General features: G+C 39.6%; 1 protein-coding gene across 5 annotated transcripts in view; it reads left to right on the top strand.

Annotated features, from left to right (window-relative positions):
• CPVL (carboxypeptidase vitellogenic like) overlaps window positions 1–22991 on the top strand; it is a 148196-nt gene that overhangs the window by 54832 nt on the left and 70373 nt on the right. For all 5 annotated transcript variants that reach the window (XM_082471975.1, XM_082471976.1, XM_082471972.1 and 2 more), the window contains 4 exons: window positions 430–552; window positions 1199–1330; window positions 4831–4929; window positions 6492–6665. In XM_082471975.1, coding sequence (XP_082328101.1) covers window positions 430–552; window positions 1199–1330; window positions 4831–4929; window positions 6492–6665 — 528 coding nt within the window. The remainder of the gene's footprint in view (window positions 1–429; window positions 553–1198; window positions 1331–4830; window positions 4930–6491; window positions 6666–22991) is intronic.

Raw genomic sequence — 22991 nt, 5'->3', positions numbered from 1 at the left:
ATTTCAAATTTTGGCATCATTGTACAGATTTTGAAATCTTAATTTTGGCCTGGGGATTTTTTTTTTTTTTTTAATAAAGCTTGCAATGGAACTTTCTGGTAAGGAAAACCCTAAGGGTGGCAGAATTGTGTTCACTGGTGTCCATGTTATTTCTTTTGGAAGGAAATTAGAATGTTCACTTAGGACACGTTCACTTATTATTTTTTTGCGCTCCTAACCTGTGACCTGCATGTCACTTCATGCTATTCGGGATGACAAAAGAAGGAAGGGACAGAGCTCCGTGCTGTTGTCAAATTTGCAATGTGAGGTTAAGAAATACATGTGTCTTGTGGAAATACGGATTGTTTTATTGTGATTTTAATTTGCATAAACACCTCATTTTAGTAGCATTGATTTGTGATGGTTCATTTTAACGTCTACCCTTCTCAGTCTTACGCGGGGAAATACGTGCCAGCCATCGCCCACTACATCCACATGCTCAACCCCGTGATGATCGTGAAGATCAACCTGAAGGGAATTGCTCTTGGAGACGCGTATTCTGATCCCGAGTCAGTAGGTGGCTCTTTTTTCCTTTCCATTTTGTTCCTTAAGGAGATTAAATACCCTTTAATCAGATGGAGGCTCCTCTTACCCTACAGACCTAACTTCATAAAGGGAAATACTGTTGCTCAGTTGACTTTCTAATGATTTAAATCTTCTAATTTTTATCAAATGTTTTACAGTGTCAACTTACTATATGTCAGCCTACGTTGGCTGTGAGTGCAAGTGTCGGTGTGTGTATGTACGAGTGTGTGCACCTGTGCTTGGTGTGTTTGTGTGTATTTTGTGTACATGTGTGTTGTATGAGTATTTGTGTGGTTATGTGGTATGTGTTTGTGTATGTTTTATGTATATGTGTTTGTGTGGTGTATTTGTGTGTTATACACGAATTGTGTGTGTGCTGTTTGTGTATGTGTGTGTGTATGTGTGTGTCGTGTGTATGCCTTATGTCTGTGTGTGTTTGTGTGGTGTATTTTGTGTTGTGCATGCATTGTGTGTGTTGTACGTGTATGTTTGTGCGGGGTGTGTGTGTATATGTGTGTGTGTTGTCATGCTCCGCTAACTGAGAAGTTACAAAGGGTTATTTCACAAGCAGATGGGCTTCCCTCACGTCCCTCTCTCTCCATGTAGCGTCTGTGTTTGCTTCTTTTCTCCTCAGATCATACAGGGCTATGCACCATTCCTGTTCCAAATTGGCTTGTTGGATGAGAAGCAGAGAAAGTACTTCCAGAAGCAGTGCGATGAGTGTGTGAAATACATCCAGGAGGAGAAGTGGTCTCAGGCCTTTGAAGTGAGTTCTGGGGCCTGCGCTGCCCTGGCGCAATGAGCACCATCTGAGAAGGTCCCGGAAGCACTGCGGTGCCTGGCCTGGCTCTTTGTTGTTAGCAAAGGTGTTTCCGTGGTGCTGTCCCGAGATCAGGAGGCGAGACAGTGGGCTCCTAACGAAGAAAAGAACCATCTGGGTTTCTTTGAATTTACTTTGACCATATTTTAAACCTGAGATCACCTCGGGGTGTTTATCTAACTGTGTCTTTCATTAACTGTTTTGATTTCTTGAAATGCTGTGTAGGCCCTCAAGGCATCCCTACCATAAAGAAATCAGAAGAAAGGCAACCTGGAAAGTGGTTGCATATGCTTCCACATGTGCTCGAAACCCTTCAGAGGGTAATATCCACACACAGGGCTCCAGCTGGGGAAGTGGCCACAGTGTAACAAATGTCACATGTTCCTGTGTGTCAGGAACAAAGAGTATAAAGGGTGGTCGCTTGAAACTTTTACAAAGAGCCATTGGCATTTGTAAATATCGTCACATCGCTCTCCTAAAATTAAATTTGAGGATCAAGTAACATGGTTATATTCTTCAACCTTTTTTTCTTTGGTTGTTTAAAATGTAAGACTATACTAAATATTAGGATGCAGGAGGGTCTTGTTTGTTGCTCGTTTGTTTTTTGGCCAGTGCAGACAAAGATCATATGTAAGCAATCTTCCTTGGGGGTTTTTGTCACCTTTGCCATAGAGCCGGCGTGTTTGACACATTAGTAAATGAGGTGAGGACTGAATTTTGAGACCTTTAATCTTGTTACTGGGAGCACAGCCTGTCACAGTTTACCTAACAGCATTGTTATTATTAAGGCTGAGGCCTGGTATTAATAGTCTTTTAGGCGCTGTAGGTCAGCTGGTTCAGATCAAAACAGGAGACATACAAACTTATGGAGAAGGGTGGGGTAACAAAGTTGTGCTCCATTTTACAAATAGGGTGCCAGGGCAGTGACTGCCCTTGTTGTGAATTCTGACAGCAGCAAGCTGTGTAAATAGGAGAACTAAGGAAGTCCCGAGCCACCCCACAGCACCCTGGCAGGCTCCCCTTTCTGTGCCAGGACACTTGATGTAGCTGCAGAGCGTGGATTCAGAATTTCTTGTGCAATTGTGAATGCGAAGGAAAGAAGAAGGATCTTATCAGGGACAGGTTGGGTCATTCTTCAACTTGCAATCACAGTATTTTCAAGACTGGTTTTAGGCTATCTGCTGTGGTAGGCAGAAAGGGTAAAAAGGACGAAACGTTTAGAATTTAGAATTAATAGGAAATTTTACATTACATGAGACCCATCTGCAAGTGAGACATTTGATGTGTTTCTGAAGAAGCATATGTTAAGAGCAAGCATAAGCAGTGTCAAGAGCAAGAATATTTGATAGAGGCTTCCCTGGTGGCACAGTGGTTGAGAGTCCGCCTGCCAATGCAGGGGACACGGGTTCGAGCCCTGGTCTGGGAAGATCCCACATGCCGCGGAGCAACTAGGCCCGTGAGCCACAACTACTGAGCCTGCGCGTCTGGAGCCTGTGCTCCGCAACAGGAGAGGCCGCGATAGTGAGAGGCCCACGCACCGCGATGAAGAGTGGCCCCCGCTGGCCGCAACTAGAGAAAGCCCTCGCACAGAAACGAAGACCCAACACAGCCAAAAATAAATAAATAAATAAATAAATAAATAAATTTGGGAAAAAAAAAAGAATATTTGATAGACTCAAAGGGATAAAGAAAGCAGAAAGATGTCTGTGGTGAGTGATCCAGCAGTCTGAGTGTCCACAGGATTAGTGAAACTGTTGAAGAGTTCAGATATTGTGTGTATTCAGAGATGATGAGAAGATGGCCCATGAGGACTCTCCCAAACCAGATTCATCAAAAAATAGAGAAACACCCCCACCCCCGCCCAAAAAAAAACTCCTGAAGGTATGCAATGTCTCTGGGATCACTAGTCCAAAATCTTGAGTGATAAATGAAAAGACTTTTGCTTTTTCACAGGAAATAGATGAAATGATACTTAGGAAAGTAATCAAGTAGTGGTAAAATGTGTTTCACGTTATGCAATACAAGACTCCAAGAAATCCTGAAACCCAAGAGAAAACAAATGTCAAAATCTCAAGCCTAAATAATAAAGCCTTTTTGATGTTCTGATCCCCTTAAAATGATTTAGTTAATAAAAGAGCGGTAAGTCGGAGCTGAAGGGAACTTGAGGGATCAGCTTCTCTCCCGACACACACCCCTGGCGTTCACCTTCTCATTCTCTGAATATTTTGGCTCCTGCCTGAGTGTCACTTTCCAGCAGTACTCTTGTCATCATTTCTGGTGACTGAAGTCTCCACATGGATGATCTTTTTAATACTTGGTCCCTCAGTTTCTTAGTCTCCTCTCATTTAGTGATCTTGTTCTCTTTACCTTAGCTGCTCATTCCCATTACCCCCTGCAAAAAAGCCAGCAATCACTCCACAATCTCAGATTCAACAGATTCAAACGTCTTTCCCCAACTGCCGCCTCCTATCGTCCCAGCTCACTTCTCTGAATATGCCAACTTGAATTACAGTCCTGCAACCCCATTGTCTTTCAGTCCATGGATCCTACTACCTCTTCATGGTCCCCTACCCCTGCAGGTCTTAATTTCTCTAATTACCCAACATAAACCCAAGCTCAGTCATCACATACATTCCCGACCTACGCCCCTCTTTGCACCTCCTCCAACTCCTTTGGCCAAACCACAGTCCTGGCTAGATGCCCCTCTCTGCCACTCCATGCCTGCCTTTGTGCAGCTCAACATGACCTAAGAAAAGCACACAGCCGTGCCGACTGCTCTCATCTTCAGCTGATGACCGGGTTTTCAATGTCAGCCGTCCAAAGATAACTTCCACCAGTGCCAAGCACCTGGGTGTGTCCGTATCCTCTGCCCTGTCTCCTCGTACATGGGTGAGTGGTCAATGATCATGTATGGTAACCCTTCCCCACAAGACTCAGTCCCGCAGTCGGGGCCTTTGGGCTCACTGTTTCCTCTACTTGGAAAGTTCTTTTCCTAGATGTCTGCCAGGCTTGCTTCCTCCCTTCCAACAGGTCTTTACTCAAATGCCACCTTCTGAGTGAGACCCGTTTCCTCCTCTCTGCAGTGTCCCCCACACCCACCACCCAGGCACACATAACCCCACAGGCACCCATGGCACTTCCTACTCCCCTTCTCCTTGTTAGTTTTCTCCTTAGCCCTTATCACTCTGTAATACACTGCATATTTTACCTATGAATGCTTGTTTATTGTATACCCTCTAAAATATAAGCTCTATGAGGGAGCATTTTTGGCCTGCCTTGTTCACTGCTGTTTCCTCAATGCCTTGGACAGTGTCTATAGCACAGAGATGTGTGGGAAGCGGTTGTTGAATAAAACAGTTATTGAATAAATGAAATGACAAATGCCTGTACATTTTTACCCATGCTGATGTTTTCCTCCTTTCTTTCTCCCCTCTCTCCCAACCTAGTTACTGGATAAACTACTAGATGGTGACTTAATAAGCGAGCCTTCCTACTTCCAGAATGTTACAGGATGTTCTAATTACTACAACCTTTTACAGTGCACGGTAATGACAACAATTTAAAAAACCATAATAGTGTTTGCTTAAAACTTTTGGCAAAACCAAACTTCCTCCGATTTAGGAAATAGGAGAGCTGACTTTACACTAGACAAACATGTCCAAACTGTATTGCATTATTTGGTCTACTAATCTATAGGATTTTTTACCCTGCCCATCTTGTATACATTATAATCTGACCATTGAGACTGTGTGATATTCCAGATAACTCAAAAAAAATCTCCGATTAACACAATTTCCCCCCACTAGAGCTTGTTATACAGAAGTTCTTTTGTGAAGGAGAGAGGCCAGGATTGCAGTTCTGGGTATCAGGTCCCAGAGCTCCAATCCTGTAGTGAGTTTCTTGAAAATGCCCACATTATTTGTTCTGTACTTAAGACAGCTTGGATAACCCAAACTGCCAAAGCCTTTATGAAAATATTTGCTTTGTCTTACTTTTAACTTAAGATGTTTCATGCATTCAGTACGGCCCTCACTTCAAGCCCTCTGGAATATTTCTCAAAGTATTCGGATAGTTTCTTTCATAAAAGTGGGCCAAAATTTGATGTCTTTTGGGTAGAATTAATCAAATAAGATAGAGGGAGCCAGAGTGGGGATTTGGATTTGTATAACCATGTCTAGTGGATATGACAATACATTCTGTTTTTTAAAATTGTCTTACTTATGAACTATTTTGTAAATAAAATATAAAGCTAATTTCAATGGAATTTGCCAACCCTGTGGTTTTGGATTTAGATTCTACCAAGAGAAAAACATATGCTAGGCAAGAAAGAAGCAAAATTTGTGATTAAATTTTTTTCTTTACAAAGAAAATGTATTCACAGTTAGCAAAAAATATTGATGATTCACAAAATTGTTGATTTCAAACTCTTTTTTTTTATCCTTTGTAACTTTTTAAAAACAGCATTTACTCCTTTTTTTTTTTTCCTTTTAGTGTAATGAATCTTACAGAGACTTTTTATGCAGTATTTTTAAAAAATAAGGCTCATGGACAACTTCTCTTTTGTCTTATGTCCTTCATAAGGTATCATCTGTTCTTACACTTGATATATTTTCCCCCTTAAATTATGGTCAGCTGATTATTTTGTGTGTGTGGTTTTAATAAACGACAGAACATGAAAAAGAAATCCTCAGCTTTTAATCCACCACATCACCTTCCTGGCCCCTTGTGGTCCATTTCACCTTCTTTCCCGAGAGCCTCCAACAAGGAGCAAAATGATTTTGATAATCTCGCCTCTTCATTTTTCCTATCTTTGCCTTGAATGGGGTTTTTAGTTGGAGTTACAGATCACAAAAGTTTCGTTGTTACAAAAAGGAAAATCCAGCATTTGCAAATTGGATACTGGCTCTAAGAGTATCAGATCATCCAGATTTGCTTGGTAAAATTTGAATTTCCCCAAACCCCCAAGTTAAGATATTCAGGGTAGATACCAGTTAATAGTGGTGTCACATCTTGTTCATTGTGATATATGTTAGGAGAAATTTGAAGCTTTCCCCAGAGTGCTGTTCCCACCACCCACTCGTTTTCCCTAATATTTTTCTGATGCCAGGAACCTGAGGACCAAAGTTACTACAGGAAATTTTTGTCCCTCCCACAAGTGAGACAAGCCATCCACGTGGGAAACCAGACTTTTAGTGATGGATCCAAAGTTGAAAAGTACTTGCGAGAAGATACAGTAAAGTCAGTGAAACCATGGTTAACTGAAATCATGAATAATTATAAGGTAAGAGACTTAACTTTAGTTACTATCTATTTTAGGAACTTTTCAGATCACCCAAAGCAGAAGTGACCTTCTTTTACTCTTAATTTGACTCCTGCCATTTTTTACTTTTATGATATCTTACAAATATAAGAAACAACTGCTGCATTGTTTGATTTCTTTGAATTAAAAGTTTTATTTTTTTCCTTCTAATTAAATCACTTTCCCCCGAAAGTTCCTAAAAATGAAATTCTCTTTGGCACATGACACCTCCCATCATTTCTTGAAAATAGAAGGGGAGCAGAGCCGAGAAGATGACTGGCCTTGTGTAAGCCAATTTTCCCTTATTGTTTGCTTTATTATGTTAATCCCAATGAAGTCAGGGATAAATGAAATCAACTGGTTATTCCAAAATGCTTTTTGCTTGATAATTGCATTCATTCACGTTGCTCAACCACAGTTTCTTCAAGGCCGGCTTTAAGCCAAACGTTGTGCTAGTCTGTCAGGTTGAAGCGTTGAATGAGAAAAGGTCCCTGTTTTGAGGCATGTAAAGTCAATCACTGTGTTATCTGACTGAGATATGCTGCCTGATTTGTTGCTGGTGGTACCAGAGGTTCAAGCAGAGGAACTGTGGACCCTCGAACTCTCACTGTGAGGGAAGGACACCACGAGCAGGTGACAGGGGGACAGTCATCCTGTGCATTTCTTTCCCCTTTATTTCTCTTCTTACCTCCTCCTCTGATCCTCCAGGACTGTTAGCATTTGTCCTAGGCATGGTCTGGGGGTAGCTCAACAGGATAAGTGTGTTAATGATAGAGAAGATCACCACCAGAGGTGATCCACTTTCTCTCTCTTTCCTGGCAGAGGCAAGAGTAATGTTTGGAATGAACAAAAAACAGGGCAACCAGTAACCAACACATGAACTAGACAAAAGGCAACCTCTCCTCAAGATACTTTATTTCTATCTGTCCAAAAATTGTCCTAATATACTGCTTTTATTTGAACCAGACTCTTTAATGCTATTTTCTGACGTAAGGAAAACACATTTCAACAATGTCTATGTTAGGAATAGTGTCTCTTGGGATTGTTCAGTGCACAACCTTCAGTACTACCCAGGGAGCCCTTGACCTAATGCACCCTTACTAGATTGTGTTTTAGAATATGCCCGACCTAGAAGACCTATTTTCTGATCCTGCCTCTAGTACACAGAGTTTGAATCCTAGACATACAACTTTTATTCAAAATAATCTAAGGCCAATGGCATGCAGAGTCTACAAACCCATTATATATCTGCAGAACTTCATGAAATACTTACTTTGTAGGCAAGAAAGGGCCTAACTAGATGAGGTCAGGATTTCAGCCACTCTTGTGTTTGGTTCTGTCAGGGAAATGTAGTGGCCCTTAGTGCTTGCCTGCTTGGAGCCTTCTCTGAGCACCTTCAGGCTGTCCTCTTCTCTGAGGTCTCAGACCATGTGGTCTCTACTGCTGTGGTCACACTTAGCACACTGTACTGCCGTTATGGGCCTTGAGCAGAAGTCAGTAACACATAAATGAATGAATGAATGAAAAATCAGTTCTATAAATTAGTGGTCTATCAAAAATATATCTAATAAACTTGTTCATAATCTATCAGGTATTTATTATCCACAAATTTATTAAACCAAAAAGAGCTTAGCACTTATGTTTTCAAGATGTAAACATTGGGCTATAATGTAACATTAAGGAATGCAAAATGGTTTTTTTGAGTGGAGAGCAGATAAGGGAGTTCCCATGTATATTTTTTTGTGCCCTTGCAAGATAGGTTTTCTCACTGTATAAATTTAACTAGAGTATGATTGCTTTCTCAGCCAAGTGAGGATAGCGTGAGATATATAGTTCACCTGATGGTGTAAACTCTCCTGGTATTGGCTGATCGCCATACAGTGGCCACTTGCTTGATAAGGGAGAATATGCTGATTGAAGATGAGCCTGCATTTTGATATTTAAACATATCTGTTTCTGTTTCCCATGTATCCTAAACCTACCAATATGAATTCCAATGAAATCAGAATGTTTTCTAAACTTTCAAACTCTGAATCAGTTGTCAGAAAAAGAGACTAGATTAGTGGTGCAGATAAACCATGTTTCCAGAAAGAAAGAGAACAAAGTATGCAGTCAGTCTGAGTGCAGACCAAACAGCGGCTGTTGCTGAAACAGACCGCATATCCATGGCTACAGCTGGCATAGCCCACAGGGCAGCGATTATCCTTGGCTTGTCTGTTAATGGTGGTGAACCTCAATGTGTATGCAGTGGAATCAGAACAATCTAGGTTGGCTTAAAACATTAGTGCCCTCAAGGTTATATTTATGTAAGACTCAGTACTAATTTGTCATAGAAAATAGTGCACATGTTTCTATTCATAGGAACATGGAAGTCTCTTTCTAGTACTAGATTCATTTTAGGCAATGTGGAATATCTGATGGGCTGAGGAAGACCTTCATCAGTTTCTGGAAACTAATAGAACTAAAAGAACAAGGGTGTAGTACATCAGTTTCTGTACAGACTATGTGAAAACATAATCCTTTTCTTGTAAAGACCTACAAGGGATGTGTACTCAAAGTCATCCTCTTTTCAGTAATTTCAAATATTTAGGTGGTAAATTGAAATATCATTTTAGCAGTTTCCAGAACAACTAGAATGAGAAATAATCTGTTGGACTATTGGAATTCATGATTAAATCAGATCATGGTTAAATATTATCAGGATTTCTAGGAGTTACCTGGGTCCATAGCACATGGTGGTTATAAGCATGGGTTCTCAAGTTAGACATTTTGAGTTTGAATTCTGTTTCCACTATTCACTGGCTATATTCCTTTGGGGGAGGATACTTAAAACACTCTGTGCTTCAGCTTCCTCATCTGTGAAATGGGAATAATAATAGTACTTACAGGTGAGTTCTTATGAGGTTTAAATAGATTATGTAGGTAAAACACTTAAAACAATGACTGGTGCTTAGAAAGTGCTTGAAAATATAAGCTATTACTAATGATGTTCAACACATTTCAGCAGAAGCCTTTAAGCACCTGCTATATACAAAAGGTATACAAAAAACCATGGAAAATACAAAAATAAAAAAGACTTGACAGACTTCTGGTTTCCAGTCTGTCATGTAAGGAACTTAGAAGTTACCATTCTGTCCTAACAACAAGTAAAAAGCTGAACAAACTGAAAAAGCAACAACTCCTCTTAGATCTGTGAGATAAGTGAAGTCATCACAGGGCAAACTACTTCTTCACAAACAGGAGAGACCAGCAGGTGGGTACAGAGAATCACAACTTTTCTAAGCAGAAATCCATGAGCAGAAACCTCCACAAGAACCAGTACCAGGATAGGAAAACCTGAGCTGTAATTCATGAATTACTGGAAGTTCAGTGGGGATAAGCCTGAGACTTAAAAACTCCAGGGGAATCCAGTCATGGGAGGAAGCCCCCACTTTTGTAGTTTTATCTCTGGGAGTTCTGCAATGTCGTCACAGTGAATACTGGAGAAAAATCCCTTCTGCTTATGGCAGGAGGAGGTAAAAAGTAGCCACCTTGAAATACACCAGAGCATTTTGTTTTTTGTAACAAGGCCTGCCCTCAGAAAGCTATTTTACCACAGCCTAACCCACTGAGGGGTTATCAGAGCCTGATCTACCTGTGGGAAGGGAAATACTCAACTTCAGCTCTAGACTTCCATGTGGGGGAAAGGAAATACCCAATTCCAGTTGCCTTTAGCTATGCTGTCCCACCTAAAAGGTGAGGGGGAGTAACTACAAAGCACTGGTGAAGTTCACAGTCCAGGGGCATAGGCTCCTAAAAGACTGAGACCTAATCCTAGGATTCTAGTACACTTCCCATCCCCCACATCTTACCACCATATTACAAAAGGGTTATTTACCACAGTACCCTGTATCCGGTGCATCACGTACATCTTTCAACAAAAAATTACCAGGCATACTAAAAGGCAAAAACCACACTTTAAAAAGACTGAACGAGCATTAGAACCACAGTCAGATAGGACAGCGATGTTGAAATTATCAGACCAGGCATTTTTGCAAACTATGATTAATATGCTAAGGGCTTCAATGGACAAAGTAGGCAACATACAATAATAGATGGATAATGTAAGCGAAGATATGGGAGTTCTAAGAAAGAATGAAAAAAGAAATGCTAGAAATCAAAAACTGTAACAGAAATGAAGAATGCCTTTGATGGGCTCTTTAGTAGACTACATGGCTGAGGAAAGAATTGCTGATCTTGAGGATATGACAGTAGAAACTTCCAAAACTGAAAAGCAAAGGGAACAGAGACTGAACAAAACCAGAAAATGCAAAAACTGTGGAACAACTATAAAAGATGTAACATATGCATAATGGGAATACCAGAAAGAAAAGAGAGAAAGGAACAGAAACAAAATTTGAAGAAATAATGATTGAGAATTTTCCCAAGTTAGTGTCGGACACCAAACCACAGATCCAGGAAGCTCAGAGAACACCAAGCAAACAAATGCCAAAAAACGACACCTAGGTATATCATATGTAAACTTTAGAAAATCAGAGATAAAGAAAAAAATCTTGAAAGAAGCCAGGGGGGGAAAAAACACCTTACCTATAAAGAAGCAAAGGTACTAATTACATCTGACTTCTCCTCAGAAACCATGCAAGCGAAAAGAGAGTGAAATATCTGAAGAGAGAAAAAAATCACCAACCTAGGATTCTGGTCCTATGAAACTATCCCTCAAAAATGGGGCAGAAATAAAGATGTTTTCAGACAAGTACAAATTGAAGGAATTTATTGCCAATAGACCTACCTTGCAAATTATGTTAAAAGAAGTTCTTCACAGGGAAGGATAATGTTATAGGTCAGAAACTCAGCTCTATATAAAGAAAATATAAGTATTGGAGAATGAATAAGTGAAGATGGCATGATTGTCTATGTAGAAAATCTGAAAGAATCAATAAAAAAGCTCCTGGAACTAATAAGTGATTATAGCAAAGTTGCAAGATACAGGGTTAGTATACAAACACCAGTCACTTTTCAATATACCAGCAATGAACAACTGGAATTTGAAATTAAAAATCCAAAACCATTTACATTAGCACCAAAACTATTGAAATACTTAGGCATAAATCTAACAAATTATGTACAAACCTATATGCAGAAAACTACAAAATTTTGATGAATGAAATCAAAGAACTAAATAGAGAGATATTCCATGTTCATGAATAGGAAGACTTAATATTATCAAAATGTCAGTTCTTCCCAACTTGATCTACACGTTCAATGAAATCTCAACCAAAATCTCAGCGCGTTATTTTATGGGTATTGACAAACTAATTCTAAAGTTTATATGGAAAGGCAGAGACTCAGAATAGCCAACTCAGTATTGAAGGAGAAGAACAAAGTCAGATGAATGACACTTCTTGACTTGGAAACTTACTATAAAACTGCAGTAATTAAGACAGTATAGTATTGGCTGGAGAACAGACAAATAGATAAATGGAAGAGAATAGACAGCCCAGAAATAGACCCACATAAATATAGTCAACTGATCATTGACAAAGGAGCAAAGGCAATACAATGAGCAACCTCACTTATGAACATATATGTACAAATCCTAAACAAAATATTAATACAACCTAATCCACCAGTGAATAAAAAAGATCAGGTTGGGTTGATCCCATGAATGCAAGGATATTTTTGCATTAGAAGTTCTATCATGTAATTTACCACCTAAAATGTTAAAAGAGAAAAAAATTTTCTATCTTAATAGATGCAAAAAAGTGGATTTGATAAAATTAAAACCCACTTAGGATAAAAAATTTTAGCAAACGAGGAATAGTAGTATCTGTATTAATTTCCTATGCTTGCTGTAATGGATTACTACAAACTTGATGGCATAAACTACAGAAATTTATTTTCTCGCAGTTCTGGAGGTTAGAAATCCAAAGTCACTTTCACTGGGCTGAAACCAAGGTGTCAATAGGGTGGCTCTAATGGGATAATCCATTCCAGCTTCTGGTGGCTGTTGGCATTCCTTGGCTTGGAACCATATCATTCTAACATCTGCCTCTGTGGTCACATTGCCCTCTCCTCTTCAGTGGTCAAATATCGTCTGCCTCCCTCTTAGAAGAATACATGAGATTGCATTTAGGGACCTCCTAGATAATCTCCCCATCTCAAGATGCTTAAGTTAATCACACATGCAAAGTCTCTATTTTTTAAAATTAATTAATTAATTAATTAATTCTGCATAAGGTAACATTTACTGGTTCCAGGGATTAGGACTAGATATGTTGTGACAGGGCATTATTTAGCCTACCATAGTATGGGACTTTCTTGACCTAATAAAAGTCTACCAGTAAGCATTACTCTGTTTTATAAAACATAATATGCATTCCCTTTAAAATCAGGGTTCATGATGATGTAAAGAAATAAAAAATGAATGGAAGAAAAATCCAATTAATAAATGTGTAAGAAATAATGGAATAGAAAATCATTATTTGACAAATAGGACAGTAATAATTGCTTCAGGAAAGAATAATCAGTGGATACTAACATCAGTTAGTGAAAGTATGATGAGAATCAGAATATTTACGTAGTCTCAAAGTATCCTCCTTCAAAATATTTATGATGAAGAGGAAAATAGTAGCTTTATAGTGGAGAAGTCTGGCATATGAACCAAAGGATCTAAGTTAACATCACCAGTAATGGGACAAATCAACATTTGTGCCTCCTGATATGTTGTACTGAGAAGGACACAACAACACTAATGTGTGTTGCCAAAAATGAATGAATTTGATCATGAGGCAACAGCAGACAAACTCAAATTAGGGGACAAATTTAGCCACAAAATAACTGGCTAGTACTTGTCAAAGGACATGAATGACACACACATACCTACACACACACAAACACTGAGGGATTAAGGAGACTTTACAACTAAATATATATAACATGTGACCTTTTATTGCATCCAGGATCAGAAAAAGGTTATTAAGGGACAAGTGGAAATTTTTTAATAAAATCTGTAGCAAGAAAATAGTATTATATCAGTGTTAATTTTCTGGTTTTGATGATTGCATGGTGGTTATTTAAAACGTTAATATTTTGAAGGCTACATAAAGAGTACGCAGGATTTCTTTATACTGTTTCTTTAACAGCTTAATTGAAGATATAATTCACCCATTTAAAATGTTCAAGTGTGTAGTTTTTTAAATATGCACAAATTTTTGCAACCATCATCACTATTTAATTTTAGAACATTTTTGTCATGTTCCCCCCAAACCCCTTATGCTTTAGCAGTAACTCCCATTTTCTCCCTCCCTCCACCCCCTGGAAACCACTAATCTACTGTATCTATGGATTTGCCTATTTTAGATATTGCCTATAAATGAAATAGTATTATATAGTGGTTCTCTCTGTGGGGTAGACAGAGGGGGGTTGGGATAGGGGAGAAGTTCACTGGGTAGATTCAATGATATTGGTACTATACTAGTTCTTAAGGTGGCTGGTGCATTTGTGAATGTATATTTATTATTATACTTCCTAACCTACAGATATGTTATAATACATTCTTTGGCGTATATATAATATATACAATAAAACTTTGAAGGAGGTAGACTGTGATTAGTGCTTTGCAGAGATTTAATTGACCATGTTGTGAGCATGTGGACTGCTTAGTATGACCGTGACTTTGAAGTCCCTCAGCATACTTCAGAGAATTATGAGGCATTGTGGTGGAGGCAAGGACACTGATCTACTCTCACAGAGAATTCCATCAGTTTTCCTCGCTGGTAGACATTGATTACATTATCCAAAATAGCAGGTAATTAAAATAATCTTTTTCTACCTGGCTCTATATGCTCATTGGTGGGTAGCCAATTTACTTGCAAATTATGTTACAACTCCCTGATGGTGATGTTAAAATATGTCCGGTGTCAGAAGTCAAGCTGCCTGGAATTGAAGTTTTCCCTTTAACTTCCTAATCTGTAAAATTCTATCTCATAGACAACAAACCGTGTAAGGGCAGCCGTCTTACCTTCTTGTTCACACTCTGTACCCAGGGCCTACCACTGTGCCTGGCACATAGTAGACACTCAACAAACGTTAATAATGAAAGAAGAATTGTCTTGGGAACAAAGGAAGTAATAAAAGGCTTCACAGAGAGTAGATGTTGCTTAGAACATTTTACTCCCCTTAATCTTCTCTTTTCCTACCATTCTTAAACTGTTTTTCCACTTCAGCTGTGGTTCACATTGTTCTCTTTGCATTAGAAGTACCTGGGAAGCTTTAAAAAATACTTAATTACGACCCCCTCCACCAAAGGTTCTGATTTAGTTGCCTAGTATAGCAACTAGCACATAGTAGTGTGCAGTAAACTTTGAAGAAAGGAAGGAGGGATGGAAGGAAGGAAAGGAGGGGGAAAAGGACAGAAAGAAAGAAGACAGATGATCTGTTCATTTACGTCGTAAGCTGTCTTTATAGTAAACTTATTTGAATTTTAGTAAGTGCAAATAATTCACCACTCCAGTTACTATTGATTATATTATGTATGTTATATTCCTTCCTCTTTTAAGCAGCATTTTTTTAAAAACAAAAACAAATACACTGATTGTAAGATGTATCCTGATTTTCAAAGTAATAAAATACAGTAGCAGGTGGGTAGATAGATAGATAGAGAGATAGATAGATAGATAGATAGATAGGGATAGGGCATCTCTAAAATCTAGGAAATGCAGCCCATACCCCATAAAAGCTATTGGTTTTGAATCCCGTGTTCTTTGTAGAAGTCCCCTGGTCCTTAGTACTTTCTGATAAAGAAGTTACATTTTCTTATGAAGATTCTTGCTAAAGATTCTGAATATGTTTCCAACCTCCATTTCTCTGTTTGGTTGCAGCTCTTGCCTTCCTAAAAATATACGAGCTATATTTTCAAAGACTAAGAGTACACGAAAGAGAATGTGAGTGTGTGTGTGTGTGTGTGTGTGTGTGTGTGTGTGTGTGTGGTGTATTTCCTGTATGAAACCATTATTTCAAAAAAACAGGAGCTACAGCTCTAGAGGCCATTTGGATCCAAAGCAAAATGTTGCCCTTGGATTGAGGTTGCCCTTGTTGCTAAGTTGTCTGGAAGGCCACTGCAGTTTTAAGAGGTACCATCTCCAAAGGCTAATACCTCCCTCCATATGCTTTTGCTTTTAAAGGTTAAAATTGCCCTTGGGTAGGGCTTAGTTTGCTGTGTTTAAAAGTTCATCTAGTCAGGAAACTGTAAATATAAAGTTACATTTCCCTGTCACTTATCATTCTGCAGCTCATTAAGTTTCAACTAATTGCATCTTCAGAATTCAGGATCTTAATGTTTCTCAGCTTCACCACCAGACTGAAATCTTAACACCCAGGTCGTTAAGAGTTTTCTTTACTTATCCTAGGCTATCAAAAGAGCTTCGTTTAGAAATGGGCAATTCCTGGCTAATGGATGTGACTTAGAAGTTTGAAAGGTAAATATTTCTAGTAAATCTGAGTCATTTTAGCAGTCATTTTAATTGCTTGTGGCATTTTCCTTCATAACATCTTCTGATGGCAAAATGTCAATGGTAATAGTGCCAGGAAACTAGATTTGATAAATGTCTAGCATACCAATAAAAATTTAACACTTAAATGGGTCTGATTCTTCAACTGCTAAGTTGGACTCTGAGCTTTCATCGGACCGTGATGGGAAAAGTCTAGCTTTGTTGACTATAATCTGATATGATCACTTTTCTTTCAATCCCTTTGAAGACGGTAAAGAGAATGCCAGTACCATTCTGTGAAAAACTTCTGTGAGGAGGGAGTAGTTTTTAGGGAAGCATAACGGAAGAGAGGGAAGCTAATCCTGGGACATGTGTTTTATGTAATCATACTATCAATAAGCAGTCATCACTTTGCAGGCAAATAAAAATAGTATGCATTTGAAAATCAGTTATACTGTCGAGTTCCTTGTGAATTACTTTTACCTATTTTAGTTATAATCCAAGTGCAAGAACAGCAGTAATTTTTTTTAATGAGGCATGCTTCTGCTGGGTTTCTTTGATTTTTGAGCATTTCAATGAATAAAGGGAAAAAAGCATACCCATAAATTATTAAACAGACTTTGATTTCACCCCAAATTGCCATGCTGTTGGCACCTTTTCTTGTTTGTCCTTTAAACTGATGTTGGGATGAAATACTCAAATGAGAACCAGCATATATTTTTATTTACTCTTACTTATTTCTTTAAGCCATTTGATAATATATTCTGCTGTATGAATTGGTTTATTTCAAATTGCTTTGCTTGGTGATGATGTCATCATTTTGTCAGGGCTTTATTTTGTTGTTGTTTGAAGGTACCTCATGCTCAAAACATTAGAAGGTACGTTTGTGATTTATGGCAACATAAAAGTAGAATTTAATCTGGAGCCACCCAAATACAGCAGAGTGAGGGTGTTACAAGAAGAAAGATATTAAGGGGTGATACCATTTGTTATGTAGATTCCAGGGACCTAAAAATCAACAAGCTAAGAAATGCACACTTAAATCCAGTTGCTATGAAATCCAGCTGGTATGAGACACAGGCAATTACATCAGTTGACTTTACTTTGAAAAGATAAATACGGAAAGCGTGAGAAGAGTATTGCTCTCTGGATACAATGAGGAATATCTCTTGTGCAATAAATGTCACCACGCTGCAGTAGCTTCTCAGTCTTTATTTCTTGTGTCTTAGTATAACAGAAGATGCAAAACGATGCCAACATGTTCTAAAAGGTTGGATCATTGGAAACCAGTGGTCTTCAAAGCAGCGTGTGCCAACCACCATCCCCTGGGGTGTGGGAGGAAAATAGTGTACATTAATATTTTATTTTTTAAAAAAAGGAAATTAAGAAATAAGCTTTACTCATGTTTAATGGATAGATTGGCACTAGGGCGCTTATTTGCTCTCTATGATAGTCACATCAGATGTGATAGAGCCAGGGTTTGGGTTTGGGTTTGGGTTTGGGTTTTCCTAATCATAGTCATCATCACCATCATCATTTAAGTCTGTTTGCCACAGGATCTGCCTCCAGGCCCAGGGCTCTTTGCACTGCACTTTCCTCTGCTTCCATCTGAATGGATGACTTAATTCCGTGGCTTTTGGCCCTGGCCTTGTAGTCCAGTAAGGAGAGCAGCATTCACATACTTCCCACTGCCTAAGGAAGCCACATTCACAACCTCTCGGGCCCTTCCTAGGGGCTTTTTCCCACTGGATTTGCCTGGCCTGCACTGTAGAAGTCATCCGACCCCACCCCCGCTCCCCCCCAATGGGGCAGCCTGTGCTATCTACTTGCTCGTTATGAGCAGCTCCCGAGTGTTGTCACCGGGTAACAGCACCCGGCACAGTGTCCTTGTGCCGAATGGCATGTGACTAAATGAAAGCCAGAAGAACCTTCAACCAAGCTTTGGAAAGAATCGCTCTGGGCAGGAGCCCTTGACCGCCTCTGTCTTGATATTCTTCACCTGGTGCTCCTTTCACTCTGCATCTTCAAGTCTGTTTCTTCAGCCTCCTGACAGTCCCCCTATTTGTTACAGGGATGTATACAATCCTTTTGAGACCATTTGATGTTCTCTAGGAAGAAAAGGGAAAGGGATGCTTTCCTTACCAAATAAGGGGGAGTTGTGTTTGGGGGAGGAAAAAACCACCAAAAAAACCCTAATTGCAAAGTAATGAGGGGACCTTGGTGAATATCACTATTGAGAGTATGGGGCAGAGAATCTTGCAACCTGACTGATACCAGGTTTTCCCATGTAGATGAAAACATAAAGAGCCAGAGCACCACTTAGACTTTTTAAAAACATTTTTGGTAAAGAAAAGTAAGCTGTACAACCAGCCACTTGCCTTCTTTCGTGAGATCAGCCTGGCTGGAAACTTTTCACTGACTTTGCTCCTCTCCTGGAGATTGATAACAGGTAGGAATTAGACTTGTAGAAGTGACCCCTCTGGCTCTTTGGATGAGGGCCTACTTACTGACACTCTAGTCCTCTCCTAAGAGAAAGGCAAAGTAATCTTCATCCACAGAGAACTAGAATTTTCTCAAGCTGGAAGGCAAGTTTGTTATGGGAGAAGTGGGTCGACTTGTCTCAAAGGCCAGCCCGAATCCAAAGTGAGCTGCACCTTGCTGCTTGCTGAGTACTCTGCGGCCTCTCTAAGGCCTCCCTTTCCACTGTTTATATTCCTTTGGGAGCTTCCAGGTGCCTCTAAATTAATGCTTTTTCCAGGTGGTTTAGCATTCCTCCTGCAACAAGACCACTCTGCTCTCAGCTGGCCCTCAGGATAACTTCAGCAGGGAGGTCAGTCCCTGTCCTGCCTGGGCAGAACGGGTAGTAGGGCAGCAGTGACACTGTTTAGTGGCAGGGGCTCAGCTTTCAGGTTTTGTTCACCCTCAAAGTCCTTGGTGAATCCATTCAATTTTATGGCGATAAATATTGTTTTTTTGAACTTGAGTGATGTTGATAATGTGGGGGAACAGGGAGGTGGCAGGGGGACTTGATGGCAAGGGGTTTTCCTGTAGCTCCTGCCTATTTCTGCTGTAATGATTGAGACTGTAGGAGCATCTTCCTCTCCTCCGTAGGAAAGTCTTTCTGATTTGCTTAATCCAGCTTCATGAACTGCAGATCACTCCTCGAAGAGTGGCTGTCCTTGGAAGTTACTGCTGTCATTTGGCAGCTGTTGACACAGGGACCAATTTTCTCTGCAGGATATACCAAATCCAAGGTATATGGCTGCTGTCCAACAGAAATGCAAGTCACATATAGAATTTTAAATTTTCTAGAAGGCACATTAAAAATATCAAAAGAAACGGGTGAAATTAATTTAATATCATGTTTTCTTTAACCCAGTATATCCAGTATGTTATCATACCAGCATCTAATCAATATTAAAAAATTATTGAGAGATTATACATTCTTTTCTTTGTGTTAAGTCTTCACAATTCAGTGTGTGTCTTAGAGCACGTCTCAATTTGGACTAGCTACATTTCAAGTGCTCACTGGCCACGTGTGGCCAGTGGCCACTCTATTGATGAGTGTGAGTCAATTCCTGTAGACTTAAACATTATAAATTATAGCACTTCTTGTTTGCTTTTTGGGGCTGTCTCTTGTTGGTTTGGTTTATGTGCCAATGTGTACTGGTTAATTAAGTACACTTAATAATGTGGAAAGATAAAGAAATTAGTTCCTCAGCCCACCTTTTAGTAGAGTGATAACATTGGCAAGCACGGGGCAGTGTTTGGAGAGGACCTTTGGCATGACCTTGAAGCTGACATTCTGACAACCAGGGGGGACACTCCTGTCTGGAGAGACTTGTCTGGGGGAGAGGCGGGCCTGCTCCTGGAGCACTTTGAGTTCATTAAATCCAGTTACTGAGGATGGACAATAGGTGAGAGGTGATGGTTAGAGGTGAGGGGATCAGAAAAGGGCTATGAGAACAGACCCTGAAACAAGAAGCAGAGCAAAGGACCCCCTAGAGTGGGCCCCCAGGACTCTTCTGTTCAAATGGGAGGAAAATATTATTCTGGGTCATTATTAAAAGTCATGTTAATTATGCTGTTCTAGGTAGTTAAAATTTTTTTCAAAGGGTTGGCGTGATGGCTCACTGGATTATTTTCAAGTTGGCTTTGCTTCTTGTTCCATTCTAAGAGCAACTAAATTATTTAGCGTTAAGTTGCAAGAAAGCAGGAATAATTTTCCTTGGCAGAAAGACATTATTTGTGTAATCACTGGACACTCACTCAAACTCCCTGCCCCACTCTCATTTTTCTTTACTCATCTTGGCAAAACCAGCTGGTAGGGGAATGGCACGAACATGGGGGTGTTTATTCTAAGTCCGTTTTCTCTCTTTCTTTGTCTTCCTTAAACTTGGAAGCAAAATATGTCTCATTTGAAGAACGACTTGGTTGCAGAAGTGACTACTGTTTCATTCAATGCTGGCATTATTTTTCTGCCACAGTCTCCTCCAGGCAGGCCGTGGGGGCTCAGGTTTCCTGAGTGTTATAGCCCTATATCCCTGCAAAGTCACCAGGAAGAAGTAGGGCCAAAAGTGCGAGCGATGGGCAACTGGGGCCCAGGCGCTGTCCCTGGAAGAATAACAACTTTGCCTCCAGTGGGGAAAATTGCTAAACGTTATACTATATAGCTGAAATTGTTTTTCTTTTGCAGCTGAGCTTTTGAGAAACCCTTGGGAATTGCCCTGGGTTAGGTTGGATATTAATGAAATTAATTCTCTTCTATTTGGGAGAAAGTTACTGGTGGGTCATGCTAATTGCTCCAGGCAGAAGGAACTCCTGGCTATGTTGGAGTTTGTAATAGAAGAATGATAGGTAAGGCAGCCAGAAGAGGAAGTGTGGAGGGCTGCTTTGTAGGAGTTTCATTGATTTAGCATCTGTAGGGAAGGCTTCTTTTTAAAAAAAAAATTTTTTTTTTGATTAGCGAACAGGAGAACATTCAAAACTAAGACAGATAGCAGCCAACTGGGAATGCTGTGCAGCCTGGAATAGCTTAGGCTGTTTCCCCAAACAGGAAACCACAAAATGTTAGAGATTAAGGTCACTGGATCATTGGGAAAAGAGCATAACTTTGTCTGCAAAGTATTATGATGGATTGTAAATGGGCCAAAATATAAGCATAAATCTTTCGTCTAAAAACGCAACAACAAAAATCCAGCCTTCTCACAAAAGCTCAGTTTGCTTTCCTGTTGTGCTGAGAGACCAAAGCCTCCTTCTGCGGCATCTCTGTAATTTTCCTACTAAGTAGGGGAGTTATCGGGGATTTAAAGAGAAATGCTTTGTGTTCTCTGTCAGCAACACGTGTGTTTCGGTTTGGATTTTTAAAAAAGTAAAGTTTAGACCAGAAAGTGGGCCTCATGTGATTTATTTTCAGTCTTATGCTTTAATACAGGCAACAATGAAAATATAACAAAATGCACATTTATATTCATTTTTGCCCCAAACCCCTTCTTTCAAGTGTTCGCAGGCACCATCAAAAACACAGTTGTCTCTTTTCCCCTTTGAGTATCATCCCTTGCCCCCCGAACTTACTTGAAGTCAAAATCTGAGTTTAGAGGGTGTGGGATCTTCTTAGTTGAGTTGGCAGGTAAACTGGCGTGCAGCTATCTTTAGCTGACACAATTGGTTGCTTTATATCTGCCTGGAAAATATTTATCCTTCAGAAGCTTATACTGTGTAAAATAAGGGTTAATCATCATCTGATTCTGTTCACTAGGTCTTTCCTAGAGGGAAGTTTTCTTGCTGAGAGGGTGAAATCCATGAAAAAACTACTGATTTATGTACATCCAGAACCTGAAAAGTTTATGGTTTTAAATGTTAAAATGATTTAGATTTTAGAAAGATTTAAGTGAAACTGACTTTTTTAAAGTCCTCTTTTTAAGGAAAACTTAGAGAACGAAAGAGTAAACTTGCTTTTCCTCTTTTGATTATTCACTATATTGAAAAGTTAAAAAAATATCTGGAGTATAGGGAGGACAGGGTCACATCTTTTCATGTCTATTCTCTTGGTGCCCAATCCTCAGGCTCACCACAAAGATTTACTGTTGAATAAATAGAAATTTCACATGAGCAGATTAAACAGACAAACAAACACATTCCATGTATAAGTGAACATGAACTCTTTTCTCCAGCTCAGACAAAAGGCCACTTCCTTTCCATTTCAGATGGAAGTGAAACTTAGCTGAAGAAAATGAAATGAATGAGTAGAGTTGGATTGAGACCTATTGATCTTTCTTTTCTACCCGTGACAGAGACATGGATACAGAGGAATATGTTTCTCTTCTAAGAAGAATGACAGCATAAGCATTGAATAAATGACAGCTGCCCTTGCACCTCTGTTGGGGATGAGGGAAGGACACTCAGGAAGGGGTAGGACTGTGTCTTAGGGAGATAACTATTGCACAGCCTGCACTCATCGTGGCCGAGTGGAAATATAGGCCTGGCGTGGTCAGATCTCTGAATATTTAAATGACAGCATCTAATTGCAAAAACAATAACAACACCATGTGGACCTAGATGAATATATCTGCAAGCTAAATGCAGCCAATTGAAAACGTTTGCACACCACTATAGAAATTTATTTTTCAGATTTTTCTTAATTAAGAGTAACAAAAACAATAATAAAACCTTGCTCTTCAGCTTATAGGATATTTTTATAACTAGTATCCCATGGGGTCCTCCCAAGAACTCTAGGATGTAGATATTCCACTTCACAGAGGAGAAAATTAAGGCTCAGAGTGAGTAGATGACAGTTCCAAGGCACTCAGTAGCACAGGCC

The sequence above is a fragment of the Balaenoptera physalus genome (assembly GCF_965194825.1).
Source record: "Balaenoptera physalus genome assembly, chromosome: 8".
NCBI lineage: Eukaryota > Metazoa > Chordata > Mammalia > Artiodactyla > Balaenopteridae > Balaenoptera > Balaenoptera physalus.
Note: the sequence above shows the minus strand (reverse complement) of the source record. Positions and strands in the feature narration are given on the sequence as shown.